A 15859-nucleotide genomic window follows, 5' to 3' on the forward strand; every position below is an offset into this window, starting at 1 on the left:
CACCATCTTCTTTTTTCAGCTTACTGCTTTGACCTTGCTCCCTTAAAAACTTGCGGCAGTGTTTCCTCATGTGGCCTTCTTTGCCACAGTGGTAACATTTCATGTTACCCGTCTGCTGGTTTCTGCTACTGCTGGACCTTCCACGTGGTTGAGGCTTCCCTCTGTTTCTGCCTCCACTTCTCCCTCTATCATTACCTTGAGGCCTTTCTCTACTCTCGGTGACAAGGGCATGAGTTTGATTCATGCTTGTCTCTTTTCGTCTGGCCTCCTCATTAAATAGAGCATCCTTAACCATCGTCATGGTAAGTTTGCCATCTGGAGTAGAGTTACTTAGGGAGACCACCAGCGTCTCCCAACTGTCTGGTAATGAACTGAGAAGTAGCAGGGCTTGTTCTTCATCGCCAAGATTCAGGTTGACGGACCCGAGCTGGTTAACTAGGTTTTGAAACTCGCTAGTATGCTCGGCAACAGAGGTATCGCTTTTCAACTTCAAGTTAACAAGCCGTCTCATCAAGAGGGCCTTGTTTCGAGCAGTTTTAGCCTGATACATATCCTCTAACTTTTTCCAGAGGTTATATGCATCCGTCTCCTGGGCCACGTGGTGAAAAACACTATGGTCAATCCATTGCCTGATCTGACCAATAGTCTTCTTGTGCATCTTTCTCCACACTTGATCCGTAACTTCATCTGGCTTCTTCCCTTCATCTTCCAAAGGGTCAAACAGATCTTTACAGTTCAAGAGATCCTCCATTCGAGGTCTCCAAAGACTGTAGTTTGAGGCAGTCAGCTTTATCATGGCGCCTGATGCTGAATCCTCCATGGATTTAGATTGTTCTAAATACAAAATGCAAGTACAGGATCTTCGAGGTGGAATATCACAAAACGGACAGCACCGTTGTGTCCGGAACGTCTGATTTTGTTAGAAACGAGTCTTGTTTCGTCAAAATCGGACTCAGATAGCACAAGGAATGAGCAAAAGAACCAAAACAGGAACTCTGTCGCGCGTGCAGTGCGTGGCGCGAACAAAACGCGTAGGCGCGTGTAACTCACGCGCTGAAACTCCTCTGCTGCGCGTGGAACGCGTAGGCGCGTGTACCTCACGCGCTTTATGGAGTCAGGGGCGCGTCAGGCGCGTGAACTTCATGCGCAATGGCTCTCTCTGGAGCGCGTGTGGGGCGTGTCCGAGCGTGGGACTCACGCGCTAGGTACTCTACTGGCGCGTGGGACGCGTGTCGAGAGTGGGTCTCACTCTCCGATCTTCAGACGGCGCGTGGGAGCGCGTGCGGCCTCCGTTTGGCCTCTGGTTTCCACCGCTTTTCTTGTCTGGATGAGACGAACACAGTGGTATTCTCAAATTTGAAAACTGAGCTACACACTAAAACTGAGTTTTCTGTAAAAAACTTCTTCCAACAAACACTCTGATACCACTTGTTGGGGAAATCAACACAGCGGAAGGGATAAAAGCGGTAATAAAAGAGTACACTCATGCACTCAGTGACACCAAGAATTTAACGTGGTTCGGCAACTGCCTACATCCACAGAAAAGAGCTTCACTAATAAATAGTGGCACACAAGAAAATATTACAGAGGAGGAGGATCACACTCTACTCAACTCAACTCTCTTCTTTTCTCTCAGAGCTCTCTCGGCTCTCTCTCTTTTCTTTTCTTCTTTTGGGTGTATTTGATGCTCTCGTCTGAAGTTTCAATTTATAGGCACATTACTTCACGTATGAACGCATTTATTGTTGCATTCATTAGGTGGTTGGGCGCTGGGGGTTGAGGGTTAAGCGCTGAGCAGTCAACAATGACTGCTCAGGGCATGGACTTCAACAGTTAGATCTATTAAGACATGAACCCTTAAGCACTTACCCCACCCAGTACCCAGATTATATACTAGACTTACTTTTCAGCGATTAAGAAAACAATTACTAAGGTGTCCGGCGATTAAGGAAATAGTTACTAAGGTGTCTCTCTCTCGGGTTGCTACGATGAGAGGAAAGTTTGTCAAGGGCAAGTATTCTCCTTGGATTTTCCAGTGGATGGTTAGTAGTGAATCTTAATATGGCGGAGGCTATTTCAGTTTTGTGCAGTAATTTATCACTGACTGATAAGGAAAAAACTGGTATTGAAATTGCTAAGGAATGGATGCTTTTCGCAATACAATGATGAAAATATGGAAAATTACATGGAGTATTTGTATTTCAGAAGTGGAAACCAACATGATTGTCTTCGAATTTCAATTTCAGGCTGACTTTTTAAAGGTGAAGAAAGGTTGTCCATGGATGTTTGATAGGCATCTAGTTATACTCAAGGAATTTGATGGGTATGCACCTATTAAGGACATGCAGTTTGATCATGAATCTTTTTGGGTTCAACTACGTACCCTTGGTGTTCTGGAAATGATGGCATAGTTTGTATAAACGTTTGAGAATAAAATAAAAAATGATATTTAAACATATCATTTGATAGCTTTATAATTGATTTTTTTTTTTTAAAAATTTGCATTCTTAAATAAAAATGATTTTTCTAATTGACTTGAGAAATTCAAATGATTCAGTCAATTAGGGTTCTTAAAGGATAGTTTTCCTACCAACTGAATTAGAAGAAAGTTTCTTTTAACCCATTTAAAAAATGATATATGTCTACCTGACAAACATTTATTTTTTGAGTTCTTCACAACTGGCAGTTGCAACTGTAGGGGAACCGCACTTGCCACGTCAGTAAATATATTAAAAAAATTAAAAACAAAATAGAGGAAAGGGAAAGAAAGAGTTATCAGGTTGGAAGATAAAGTATTGTTCAGGTGATGATACCCTTTATTATCCATAACAGCAGCTTTACCACCATCCAAAGTTGGCATTATTTTTTCTTTTTCTTCCAAATGTTGAAAGTCTTCTCTCCTCATTCGCATCCCTCCTCTCAATCTTCTGCTCACAATGGTTGCCTTTCAATTTTTATTTTCGCACTGATCCTTCAGGGAATCTCAGACCCAAACATTTTCGGCTCTCCTACTCTCAATATCAGACCCTAACATAGGAGAGAGAGCAAATGAAAGATATATATATATATATAGAGAGAGAGAGAGAGAGAGAGAGAGAGTAACTATTATATTTGAAATCACGAGGGAACTATTATACAAATTGCTCACAACCCATTTCAGAAGACAGAAGATAGAGAGAAAAAAAGAAAAAAAAATGAATGGGTAGTAAAGCACTTGTGCTACAATGAGGAACCCACTTGATGCCGAAAACGCTATGAATTTTTCTAGATTTTTATTCTTCTATTTTTCTTCCATTTGCTAATTTCTTCTCTAATTTTTGTGTATGAGGTGTTGTCCGCTTTGTGGGTTTCGGAGAATGAAAGAGCTCTGAAATCGAAAGAAATGGGAGAATCGTTCATGTGGGGAAGATGGAAAAATGGATGTCTGAAATGAGGGAAAAATGAATTCATTTTGGGAGAAAAAGTAAACAATGTCATTTTTAATTCTGCCAAGTTGGTCGCGATTGTCCCACGTTCTCCTAGGCAGTTACAAATAGATTTTCTCTTATTTTTTTAACGAAATGACACGTATGAATTTTTTAAGTTTGACTTTTAAAATAATATGTCTTTGTCGTATGTTTAATCGATAATTGCCTTGCAAATCGAAAAATAGATAATTTTCATATTCAATAACATGCAAATCATAGCCCGGCCCAAAATATCTATATCATTTGGGTAAACAACTTTTAAGCCCAAGGCTAAGGCCCACTACTAATTGGGAGAACCAGCTTCCCCGCCCCCCCTCCACCCCCAAAGTGCCACCTGTCGAGTCATCAGAAGAAAGGCATTGATTCTCTATCGCCAGGCTCGTCACTCTATCACAACCTCAGTGATTGGAATATTGAGGTGAAAAACAAAAACCAAACAAAAATGGCGGGCTAAGGCAATTTTTCATTCAAAAACAGAGTTTTCTGCTAGCGTCTGTGCGCAAATGGAGATCCGAGAGGAGGACACTGTACGGGCGAATATGGACTCGCTGCGATTGATCTCAGACAGAGAGATACCGATTCAGCAGCAGAGGATGGGTACTCTGACGGCATCGTTTCGGAAGTCCCTGGAATCGATCGGGGACAGGGCGCGAGAAACGGTACAAAGTCAAGGTGAGGCCGAAATGTTTCTTTATTGCTCGATAAAATGCGGGGGCTTTCTGCAAAATCTAGGGTTTTTGGCTCGAGTCTGTGAGCTGGCTTGAATTAGGGTTTTGGAGTTGCATGTACGGTTGGGTTTCGTTCTCTTGAAGCAACGTTTAAGGACTGGGAATTTCGTATGGGTTAATGGTTTTAACTTTGAGATTTAAATCAAGTTTTATTCATCATTTAGGAAAACTGGGGCAGCTTAAAGATAAGCTGAGAGAGGCGGAGGATGAGATGGTAAAAGCACTAGCAGGTATATATTTCTGTTGGTTGAAATTCAACCTCATTGAAAATGTGCAATCTGTATTTCTGTGTAATCCTTTATTTCTGAGCTTTTCTCTTTAGTCACTTGTATAAATTGCTGGTGTTTGTTTCATACTTCGCATATAAAAAAGAAATGATTTAAGGTTTATACTTTGTGTATCTTATTTTCATTTTTATCTTTATGATCTTGTTCTGTAGTGAAGACCCGAAAAGAGGCCATGCGGATGGCAAAAATGGATGCTATTGCTGCTCAGAAGGCAAGAGTAGAAGAACTTAAAAGAAGTGCGGAAGAGCAGAGGGCTAAGAGGGATCAATATGCTGCAATTATATCTCAACAATATCTAGGTATTTTCCTCTCATTGTGCCGGTTGGTTTGTACCCTGTTCATGTATATTTGTAACTTTATGTGAATAATCTAATGTCTGTGTACGGATTAGATAAAATTGGATGACTGTCGGACTTATTCTGAAACAACTGGTTTTATAATGTGTTTGGAAGTGAGCAAAGTAGTTTGGTTGTTAAAGTTTTGCTGCTTATAACTGGCACTGACTTGTATCCCATTACGTTGTATTTGAATGAGCATAATGTGGTGTGGACTTATACATCTACAACTGCCTCAGTTGCATGTAATTACGATAAACTTTTGAGTTGCTCATGTAGAGATGCTGCAATTAAATTGTCCATGTTATGTAGAGTTTTAGACGACGTAGTGGCAGTTGAAAGTCCTATGTATGTTCTTTCTTTCCTTAATTTATAAAGAGAAAAAATGGAAAGAGGTTAATCACTGTAGTTCAAGCTGCCAATTGGTAATGTTTTTGAGGTTTGTACAAGTGCTGAACTGCTATATTTAATATTGAGACCAAAACAATTTGCATATATATGTTGACAATTTGCATATATATGTTGACAATTTGCTTATATATGTTGGCATTTGCCTGATTTCTTTCATTCTTATTTTTATTATTTTGTCTTTTCAAAACTGTCTATCAACATTGACATGTAGTTTCGTTTATGAGCCTAAAACTGTGTTTTGAAGGGAAGAATGTTACGGTTAAATTTCCCCCATTTTGTACTATCAACAGCTCTGGCAGTATCTGAAGAAAGGGGTAACGAAGAAGTTGAATGTAAAGGTGAAACGCAAGAAGCAATTTTGTGGTATAATAGAGTTCTTGGTTTCCATGTTGAAGCTGGACATGGTAATTGGACTCATTTAAAATTGCACAACAGTTTTTTTTCCCTGTTCTACAACAGTGATTTTCTTACATTTTTTTTTTTTTTGTCGCTAGGGGTAAAATTCACTTTCAAGAACATTAATTTGAAAAATCCAAATGAGGAGTACTCTTTCTCTATTCGCTATGCATATGATACTTACACGTGTAAGTAATTCAGCCCCACTGTTGTTCATGTTGTAAAGTTATATTTGAATGTTGTGCATATCAAGATACTGTATATTTTCTGTCATTTCAGTGTTAGATTGTGATCCACAGTTGAATGAAACTAAAGAGTTGATCCACGAGTTGAACAAAACCAATGGTTTATTCAAATTTGTCAGAATCATGAGAGAAAAGTTCCAAGAAGCTGTGGCTCAAGGTAAAATCTTATCTCTTGTATTGTGCCTGGCTCACTAGCCTGGAAGTGAAATGCTCTTGACATCAAAGGCTGGCTTGTCTATAATGATACCCATTTCAGTAATCAAAGAGCCAAAAACCAATTATTTTAGCTAACTTACTGACATGTTTACTGATATGCATGGGTAACCTTTCCTTACATTTGTTGTATTATATGATTTTGAGACCTTGGAGAAGCTTTATGGTTAGGTTATCTCTGTTTCCTTGAGGTGCAACTTATCATATCTAATAACTAATGGTGCATTTGTGATTCACCAGGAGTTTCACCTCAATCAACACAAGAGTCTTCCATGATCTCTATGTCTGCTCCGGTTTTTTCAGTATCAACTGACATAAGCGAATCCCTTGTTGGGAATAATGACCAGCGAGTTCAATACGGAGAAGACAATAGACCTTCAAAGAAAGTACATGCCAGAGGGATGAACGCTACTGTCTTATCTCCAGGATCAGCATCATCTCTTCGGCGGTCCCCTCGTTTAAAGGTAACATGACAATGATTGGAATCAGTGACTTTGTTTTCAAAATGCGTTATGTTAAAATGATTTTTTTAGTTCAAATATGACTGGTTTCATAACATTAATAGAGTTTCTTATGATTGTAATTATCAAATTACTCCTTCTGATATCTAGTGGTGAATGGAAGTCTAATATTGTATGGTGACCTCATGGTTTTTGGTCGTTAGAAAGAGGGCTGCTAGAGCCACAAAGAATCCCACAAACTAACGTAGCATAGTGCCACGTCATCTAAGTTATTATTTTTTATTTTCATTTCTACCCTTGCATTCCACCCCGCCCCGAGTCGCCCTCCCCCCTCCCTTTCCCAACGCCCCAAACCCGAGCTCACACCAGCTTAGCCGTTAGTTCCCGTTGACGGTGCGACACCAACGTTGCTGCCTACCCATGTCTGCATTGCCAGTTATTTTATTTACACATACCCATTTCTTACTCTCTCTCTCTCTCTCTCTCCTGATTCCACCACTCCTAAATTCCTAATCGCCAAACCCATCTGATCTATTTGTGTCTGAGCTTATCACCAGTTCCTAAAAGGTCAGTCTTTTTCTTTCCCAGATTTTTGTTTTTTTATTTTTGTTTTTTATGAAAAAGAAAGTGATTTTTGGAGGGTGGGTGAATTTGCTTCGGATCCAGAGATGGATTGCCTGAAATTCCTAGCTTTGTTGTCGGAAAGTTGGCTCCACAATCGGTAGGAAAATTGTCGAGTTTTCTGCAAACCTTTGATATTTTATTGATTGGAGACCCAAGAAGGAAAAAAAGACCTTGCTTGGCAAAACCCAATTAAACTGTTTTAGTTTATTTGTCTTACTTACCCACAACTTTTTGGATAGCCAAACAGCGGATCAAAGAATCCAGAATGCATCAACCTTTATACCTTTCTAAATTACTGAGAAATGCAAAATAATATGGCATCTGGTGGCAATAGTGAGATGGTACAACACTGATGGGGGTTGGGGGTTTGGGATTGCAGGGAGATGCGGGCCGCAGGGGGGCTCTGTTGGGAAGAGAGTAGACGTGAGGCTGGCCGCTGGGTGGAGAAATTGAAAAAAAAAAAAGGAAGATGATGTGGCACTATGCCACATCAGTTTGTGGGATCCTTTTGTGTCCTTAGTAGTTTTCCTTTAGAAAAGTACTAAGATGGGTTGGGAGAATATTTGGGTTAAAGAAAGTTTGCGATGGGAGGTGGTACTGGGGTAAAGTTTTGCCGTGATGAGTGGTATCGGGTTAGTGCCATTAAGGAGATGTATTGAAGGATGAGAGGGCTTGTTCTTGGAATCTTAATTTGTTTGTGCTTTCAATGAATGGGAGTTCGATTAGTGTATATTCTGTTTTGATTAGGTGTAGCAACTTTGGGGTGATTTCACACCTCTATCCACAAAACTCATTGTGCCAGCAATATATCACTGATTCACTATGATACTATATCATTATATCACTAGAAAGTTCTAATAGTCAAATACATCTCGTTATCTATATACTACTATCCTACATTATCCTATATTATATAACTATGATTCTTGGATGAGAAGTGCTAGTTCTACATAGAAATCTTACAAGGCAAACTTACACAATTATGTGGTTTGAAATGATACATTAGATTTGTTTTACAATAAAAAATATTTTACAATCTAATGTATCGCATCAAAACATGTCAGTTTGTAAAGATGTGGTACATCAAATCATAAGTTTGCTTTTGTAAGATCTCTATGCCAACCAAGCATTTCTCTTCTTAGATACTACTATCAATTGCAAAGTTTTTTGCGTAGAATCTTTTTCTTGTTTCAAATACTCTTCTACTTTTTTTAAATATTAGGTCTCATTTGTTTTTGAAGATGAGATAAGATGAGTTGAAATAAAAGTTAAAAATTAAATAAAATATTATTATAATATTTTTTTTAATATTATTTTTGTTTTGAGATTTGAAAAAGTTAAATTATTTATTTTATTTTGTGTGGAAATTTGAGAAAGTTGTAATGATTAAATGGGTTGAGAAGTTCTGTGAAAACAAACGAGGCCTTAGTTAGCTGTACCCATAAAGTACAGAAAATTTTGTGATGCTTATAGAAATCATGACTTCTATAGATGGTTGGATCATGCATCTGATCATTTCATTATATTATGATGGTGCTCACAAGGTGTTACTGTAGGTTAAGAAATGAAGATCGACGCTATTTATCACCTCAGAATTGATTCAACATTTTCTTGAGGCTCTAACCTGCTCAGCTAGGCATAATTCATGATTCGGGTTGCTTCATGATTAACGTGTAAAGCACCACAAGTGTGTGCTGTTTAGAAACAGATGACCAGCCTCACCATGTTATGTTTCATGTATAAATATCCAAATTCGTTTTGGAATGAAGTTCAGCTCGTAGAATGTGAGAATGATAATCGCATATTTCTGTAGTATTGTACTTTTTTAAAAAAATCTAATTATCAGATTTCAACTGTTTCAAAGAAATCTTACATTTATTGTTATTATTTTGAGTGCAAGTTTTCTGTTATTTTGAGTGTAAGTCGAGTACACGGACAAATAGAATGAGTTGGGTTCAAACATGATAATTCTCTGTTTTATATTGGTTTGGATGCTAATGTGATTTTAGATGATCTGAGTTGATTTATGAATATTAATGTTTTGTGGATCCCGTTAAGATGTGTTTGAATGTAAATATATTGATATATGTATTTAGATGTATGAAGTAGATTGATATGAATTTAATTTTTTTATGAAAAGTTAAAAAAGTAGTAGGTTCATCAATGATTGAGTTGAAATGATTTCAACAACCAAACACAACCCACTCAACAATTAGACTTGAGCACTTACTCTTATTACAGTTATAAACTTTTATATGATTTTTTTATTGGCATAGGTGTTCGAGAATAAAATCCTAATTAATTTCGGGATGCACAAACAGTTCTACATAGTATTTCCTAGTCATCATGCAACTAATTAATTGTGGGCTTAGAGCAACATTGCATGCTGGGGGGATGCATGCACCCGAAACAATTCCCGTGCCATAATTATCTGTACTTATTTGGATCAAAACCCAGAAAACTAACATGAATGCATGTGGACAAACCTGAGATCTTGACTACAACATCTTCTATGTAATGATACACAATTCCTATAACCACTGTAAGCCCAGAAAGAAATTTGACGGAAAGAAATTTCTTTAATATATGCATTGGACATGCCATAAAAACTTAAGAGAAATTCGTGGATTAAAAATTAGTTAGGATTGTTTGTTGGCGTAGTTGAGTTATGCAAAGTGGTACTATTTGGATTTTTGTGAGGCACTTAGGATTATAATTAGACAAAATGAATTGCACTGTTGGATTTGTGAGAATTTTTAGAATTTTATGGTGCAGAAAAAGTCTTCGTAATTTTTGAGTGCCAAATTGGCTAATCGGAGAATGCCAATCATCAACCAGTTGTCACTATATCATGTAGGATGTCCAAGTCAGCCAAGACATACTAGGGAACCTCACTTGACACATGGCACCATCACCATCTCCATTTGGACCTCAATTAAATATGTCAAGCTTAGTACACGTGTAAGAAGGATAAGTGTGAAATAAGGCAAGACCCTGCTTTTCTTACAAAAGTCTTACATCTTTTTGGAGCACCATTCCCTACCCTTTCCGGCTGTGTACCCTTGCCTAGCCCTTCACTTTTGGTTTGAATTTCAAACCCCAAAACTGAACAACATGGCCATCGGATGCAAGCTTCCCTTCACACATAAGTTTGAGCTCATTTGTTAGCAATTGAGACACCCTTCTTGTACCACCTGCACAGCCCCATGCCCTGCCATGCACCAGCTTTTTCTGCCAACAAAACTACCTCCTCACTCAAGCCAACCGCCCTTTCCCTCATGCCATTCGGTCACCTCAGTTCTTTTACACAAAGCCACACATCCAACTCCAAGCAAGAACATTCAGCCCATGCCCTACCTTACAGAAACAAGCAGCCCTAAATTGTTTTTCCTTTTGTTTCACGCCTCCACCATCACTCCATCTCACTTGTACACAAACTTGCACATCCAACTTTGCAAAGAAGCCGAGTGAGAAAGAGAATGAGTAGAAGACAGTCAACCGTCGCCAAGTGCTACACTTTGTAAGTCCTCTTTCCCAATATTTTCCTCTTCTAGTTTTGATACTCGAAGTAGGAGCGTGATAACTTATGTGTTAAATTGTTTTTCTTTAAGAGAAAGGGTTGATCTTTGGTAATGTTGGAATATGCTCATTTCAACTAGCATGTTTTGTATGTTGTTTTGGAGTTTTAACTCAAAGTGCCATGTAGTGTTAAGAATTTGCTTGATAAATTCGTTTTTGATGAAGTATGGTGACTTGTATGGTGTATTAAATCTTGGTTTGAGTTTGTAACACAAGTTCCCTCATTCAAAAGTTTGCATGAATCACTCAAGGTTAATAGAACCAAAAGCTAGTGTGAACTTTCTTTGTGAATTGATTCTTTTGAACTCTAAAGTTTTGTTTTGGTGCGTATGTGAACTCCCAGAATTCTGCTTGGGATTTAGCGGATTTTGAAGTGTCAGGACATGCAAAACAAAGTTACCTAACCCCATTCATGATAGATAAAGATGTGAAGTACATAGCATGCATATTACAATATGCGATATTCAAACGGATAATTTATTTTTTTGAGCAACACTATGTACCAAAAATAATATATGTCAAAAACATAAACATATTTGTCTCTTGTATGCTATCTTGTGTACTTAGGCTTTGCCTATCTCTATTGATAATATTATCGATTACTTATAAAAAAAAACATAAATATATTTCATAAAATTCACATAATAGACATTCAAAAGTTACAGTTTATGTCTGAGAGATCTATAACATCATGAGTATTGGAGACAACGCTCCTTAAGTACATGCAAAGACTAATATAACTAATAGGCTAGTCCTTCGAGTAGTTCGCGCAACTCGGCCAAGGAAGCTAAAATATTATTGATAAAACAAAGCATCGAAGCGATGAGCTCCTCGTCATTGTACTACCGTCTAATTGACCTCCTCTAGTCAATCCTCTATCACATCTTCCTAATCTTGGCACATGATCTATGATTTCAAGGAGAATGGTAGTTGGGACTAGGGCTGATACCCGCATGGTGCGGGGCGGGGGTGCCCTCCCCCGCACCCCGCCCAGCACCATTCGGGGGTTGGGGATTTTCCCCCCGCTCCTGAGAGGCGGAGGCAAGGGAAAAAATTTAATCCGCCCCGCCTCCCGCCTATGCACCATATTGTGTTTAAAAAAAAAAATTTGTCTAAAAATATTTTTTTAGACTCAAATTATAATATAATTTAAATAATAAATTAAAATTTACAAATATAAAAAAAACTTAAACTCATTAGAGTTAGATTTTGGGTTGCTTTGACCTCCTAGGCCAACTAAGTCCCACATTGCTTAAGGATGACTATTGTATTGTTTTGACCTCCTATATAATGGTTGGCCTAGGAGGCCAAAGCAATCCAATGACTTGAATATAATTTTAAGTCTTTAATAAATTGTATATATCTATATACAATATATTTATTTATATATATATAAATAAAAAAAAATTTTATATGTGGAGCGGGGGCAGGGCCCCGCTGGAGTCATCCCGCCCCCGCTAGGCCCTCTCTATGAGGGGCGGGGGACCCCGCCCCCGGATGGGCGGAGTGAACAAGGGAACTCCACTAGGATGTTACATTATCCAAGCACTTGAGATCGTGATAAACATAAAAGAATCAGTTGACTTGAAAATATTATTTTTCGTCACGAACTCCAAACCCGTGACATGATGGACATTAAATGAAACGATAAATGACATCACTTGACACGACGTGATGTGTACACGAGACTAGTGATATGACATAATAATGATGTATAACAGATAAACGTGACATAATCGTGATGTGTAACATTTAACCATGGCATAACGTGGCAAAATGTGCAATTGATAAATATGTACTCGAAATAAATCATGGCATGATATAGCGTAACATGTATATATAAATGATAGTTTCTCTCACCCACTACAAGAGATATGACTTTTTATTATGAATTTTTTTTCCAAGACACTCCATCGTGGCAAATAAAGAGCTTATTATACGAAAATTGATCGTGAGAAAATAATGAGCCTTTTCCCACGATATTACATCGGCAAGTAAACATTTGTGGGAAAAAAATGTTTTTTTTTTTTTTTTGCGAGAAAATGGTTTTTGCGGCAATAACAGGTCACCGCAAATAGTTTTACCAATTTTCTGTGCATTTATCGAGTTATTACTTTTTGTGACTACTTAATTAACTTTTGTGGCGACTTATTCCTTCCGGAAATAAGCCACCTTGCTATTTTGCGGCGATAAAAAGTCGCCGCAAATAGTTTTACCAATTTTCTGTACATTTATCTGGTTATTACTTTTTGTGACGATTTAATTAACTTTTATGGTGACTTATTCCCATCGGAAATAAGCCACCCTGCTATTTTGCGGCGATACAATGTCTCCGTAAATAGTTTTATCAATTTTTTGTACATTTATCGGGTTATTACTTTTTGTGACGGCGTAATTATATTTTATGACAACTTTGTATCGCCGCAAAAAATCAGTTGTATTGCGATGAAATTAATACTTTTGCGGCGATAATAAATGACCGCAAAATTTAATTAAAATATGTGCGAGGACTATAAATTGCTGCAAAAGTTTTCCTGACGATGTAATAGGGAAACTGAATGGGTATCGCGGCGTTTTATTTGGAATTTGTGGAAAATACTATTTTTCTTGTAGTGTATATACTACAATTTTGTTTACAACTAAGTATAAAAAAAATGAATATTTTATCTATTTTGAACTGGTGCAAGTACAAAAATACTAATGGGGACATAAAAAATATTAATATTTTAATATGTAGCAGTAATTGAGTTGTAATATAGTTGACGGTGTATCATTGTCCATAAATAATTAATAATTTAGAACATATATGCTTGGAGAATATTAATAATTTAGAACATTAATTTTTATGTTGGGAGAAATTAGAACATATAAACAGTTATTAATTATTATGAACCCGCTAAGTAGAACTCATCCTTGAGAACTGACTTACAAGGGAAGGATGTCTAGAAGTTTATAAACTATCAACCAATCACATACTTAGTCGATGTGGAATCGTAACATTGATATATACAATGACGTGGTTGGCTATTAAAATGCAACTTTAATCACATGTTGGGAATTCATGATGCTTTCATGATACGTTTAACACAACCTATGTATTAAAACAATATATGAATATATCAGGAGCGATATATCGTTGAAATAACATAAAGACACTCATACACTTATATCAAACAAAAGAAACATAGAATATCTAAAATTGAAACATAAATAAAATGGTCTTAGATATATATGTATTTAATTACTCATGAAACATGAATTTAAAGTTAATCTTTAAACACAAAATAAATAACCATTTAATAAACATAATTATATATAAACCAAACCAAATAGTAATCAATCTATTTAGCTTTCTGGCAGATGGTAAGGACAAGATCAGGTTTCTTTTACCAGTAGAAAGTTAGAAACATTGAAAATGTAGGCGGCAACGACCAGAGGAGAAGAAAACCATCCGAGTGAAATGCACATTTTTATTGATAGTAAAAATGGATCATCATGTAATTAGAAAAAACTTTATTTTATGTAAGATGTATTTTATTTATTTTATTTTTGAATGGGATTAGATTTTCTTATAAATAATTAATTTATAAGATCAAGATAATTTTGTAAAGGGGGGGCTAAGATTATTAATTAGAGAGAGGGTCAACTTAAGATGAGATTAATATCATCTTATTAAATTATAAAAAATTAACATATATTATTATTATTTTTCCAACGGAAGTCCAAAACAATAAGAAAATCACTCTTACAAAATTTGCGCGGGATAATGTGAAATCCATCTATTTTACTTTCTTCTCAATTGGCGCCATGTTGCTTCATAGAGACAGGCATCGGTACTTGTTCACCTACTACTCTACCCAGGTAGCTTCTTCATCCACGGTTGAGCAGCACTTAATAGTACATGAATATCTTAACAGGTCAATCTCAGCTCCTATCACGATATTGAAGCCCTGTTGGTACATTTTTATTCTCTGTGGAGCGGTGGGAAACATAACTGAGGATATATATCTTTGTGGACCTTGCGTGCAAGGAAGGTTAGGTTTCAATCCTTTGAAGCAGGGGGTATTTTCTGGTGACCAAAACTCTCATTTGGTCATTGTTCTCGCGAGAGGCCATTTACAGGTATTTCTCTCCAACTGCCTTCACAAGTTTTATGTAAAACTATGTACCAAAACCCTGAACTCATATCTATTTCTCAATGGATATACAGACTAAGTGGTGGGCATTCTTTTTTACCGAACAAATTCATATTTTCTGGTCTATGGGCATGAGTTTTTCAGTCATGGTTCCAGTGGACTTATGAATCACAATGAACCGCATATTTGTGATGCCCATATAGTGGATTGGGTTTTTGTAATATTTTCCCTTGGATTTTATATTGGCAGTAATGTAAATCCAGAACAGATAATGATCAACTTTCGATTGGTGTATATAATTCTGCATGGAAAAAATCTTCCAGATCCTATCGGAGATCCAAAAATCTTCCTACCTCAAGGGACTATAATTAATTATTAGGAGTTATATTTGATACGGTGGTAACTGATAACTATTATATACTTTTATATGCTTTGCCATTTTATTAGTGGAACTGCATGTGGAAATTCGCATTACAATGATGTACATTAATTAATATATGATCTAGCTAGTAAACTAGTGTTAGTTATAGGCTTCGGCCCTTGATTTAGATGATGTGATATCTAATTAATTAAGACTTTATTAATTCAAATGAGAATGGAGTAGTACTCTAATTTGAATTGGATTGAATATTTTTTCAAATCTTTATATTTTTTTAATCTACCAAGCAAATCTGAGTGGACCACCTAAAATTGAAAACCCATTCTTATAACTTGTCACCCCACTACACATGACACACACATAAAATTAGAAACAAATGATCATACTCTAATTAATTAGTTTTCCCTGTAATTTATTCATATGATCCGGTCCAAAATTTCCTTTGGAAATGGCAGTTAGCTTCATGTGGAAATTAGACAATAATTTTCTTCTCCCTTTATTAAATGAGTTTCTCAATAGTGAGGATGGTTTGTTAATCCTGCTCTATTAGTTATTGTTTTGATGACTATTGGCATACAACAACCATCATTTAAATGTC

General features: G+C 36.8%; 1 protein-coding gene across 1 annotated transcript; it reads left to right on the forward strand.

Annotated features, from left to right (window-relative positions):
• Positions 1-3856: 3856 nt before the first annotated feature.
• On the forward strand, positions 3857-9006 carry LOC108984464 (kinetochore protein SPC25 homolog). The gene is made up of 8 exons (XM_018956435.2): positions 3857-4139; positions 4360-4425; positions 4635-4781; positions 5519-5632; positions 5723-5812; positions 5904-6026; positions 6323-6546; positions 8724-9006. Exons 1-8 carry the CDS (start codon positions 3971-3973, stop codon positions 8733-8735), a joined length of 945 nt encoding a protein of 314 aa, XP_018811980.2. The 5' UTR covers positions 3857-3970; the 3' UTR covers positions 8736-9006.
• Positions 9007-15859: the final 6853 nt, after the last annotated feature.

This window comes from Juglans regia, chromosome 9 (genome assembly GCF_001411555.2).
Source record: "Juglans regia cultivar Chandler chromosome 9, Walnut 2.0, whole genome shotgun sequence".
NCBI lineage: Eukaryota > Viridiplantae > Streptophyta > Magnoliopsida > Fagales > Juglandaceae > Juglans > Juglans regia.

What these genes read in the sequence shown, in the direction of transcription:
- LOC108984464 (XM_018956435.2), top strand. Translation starts at nt 3,971, where the DNA reads ATGGAGATCCGAGAGGAGGACACTGTACGGGCGAATATGGACTCGCTG. An exon ending in GATGGTAAAAGCACTAGCAG is followed by an intron (nt 4,426 to 4,634) that starts GTATATATTTCT and finishes CTTGTTCTGTAG; the next exon opens with TGAAGACCCGAAAAGAGGCC. An exon ending in CCATGTTGAAGCTGGACATG is followed by an intron (nt 5,633 to 5,722) that starts GTAATTGGACTC and finishes TTTTGTCGCTAG; the next exon opens with GGGTAAAATTCACTTTCAAG.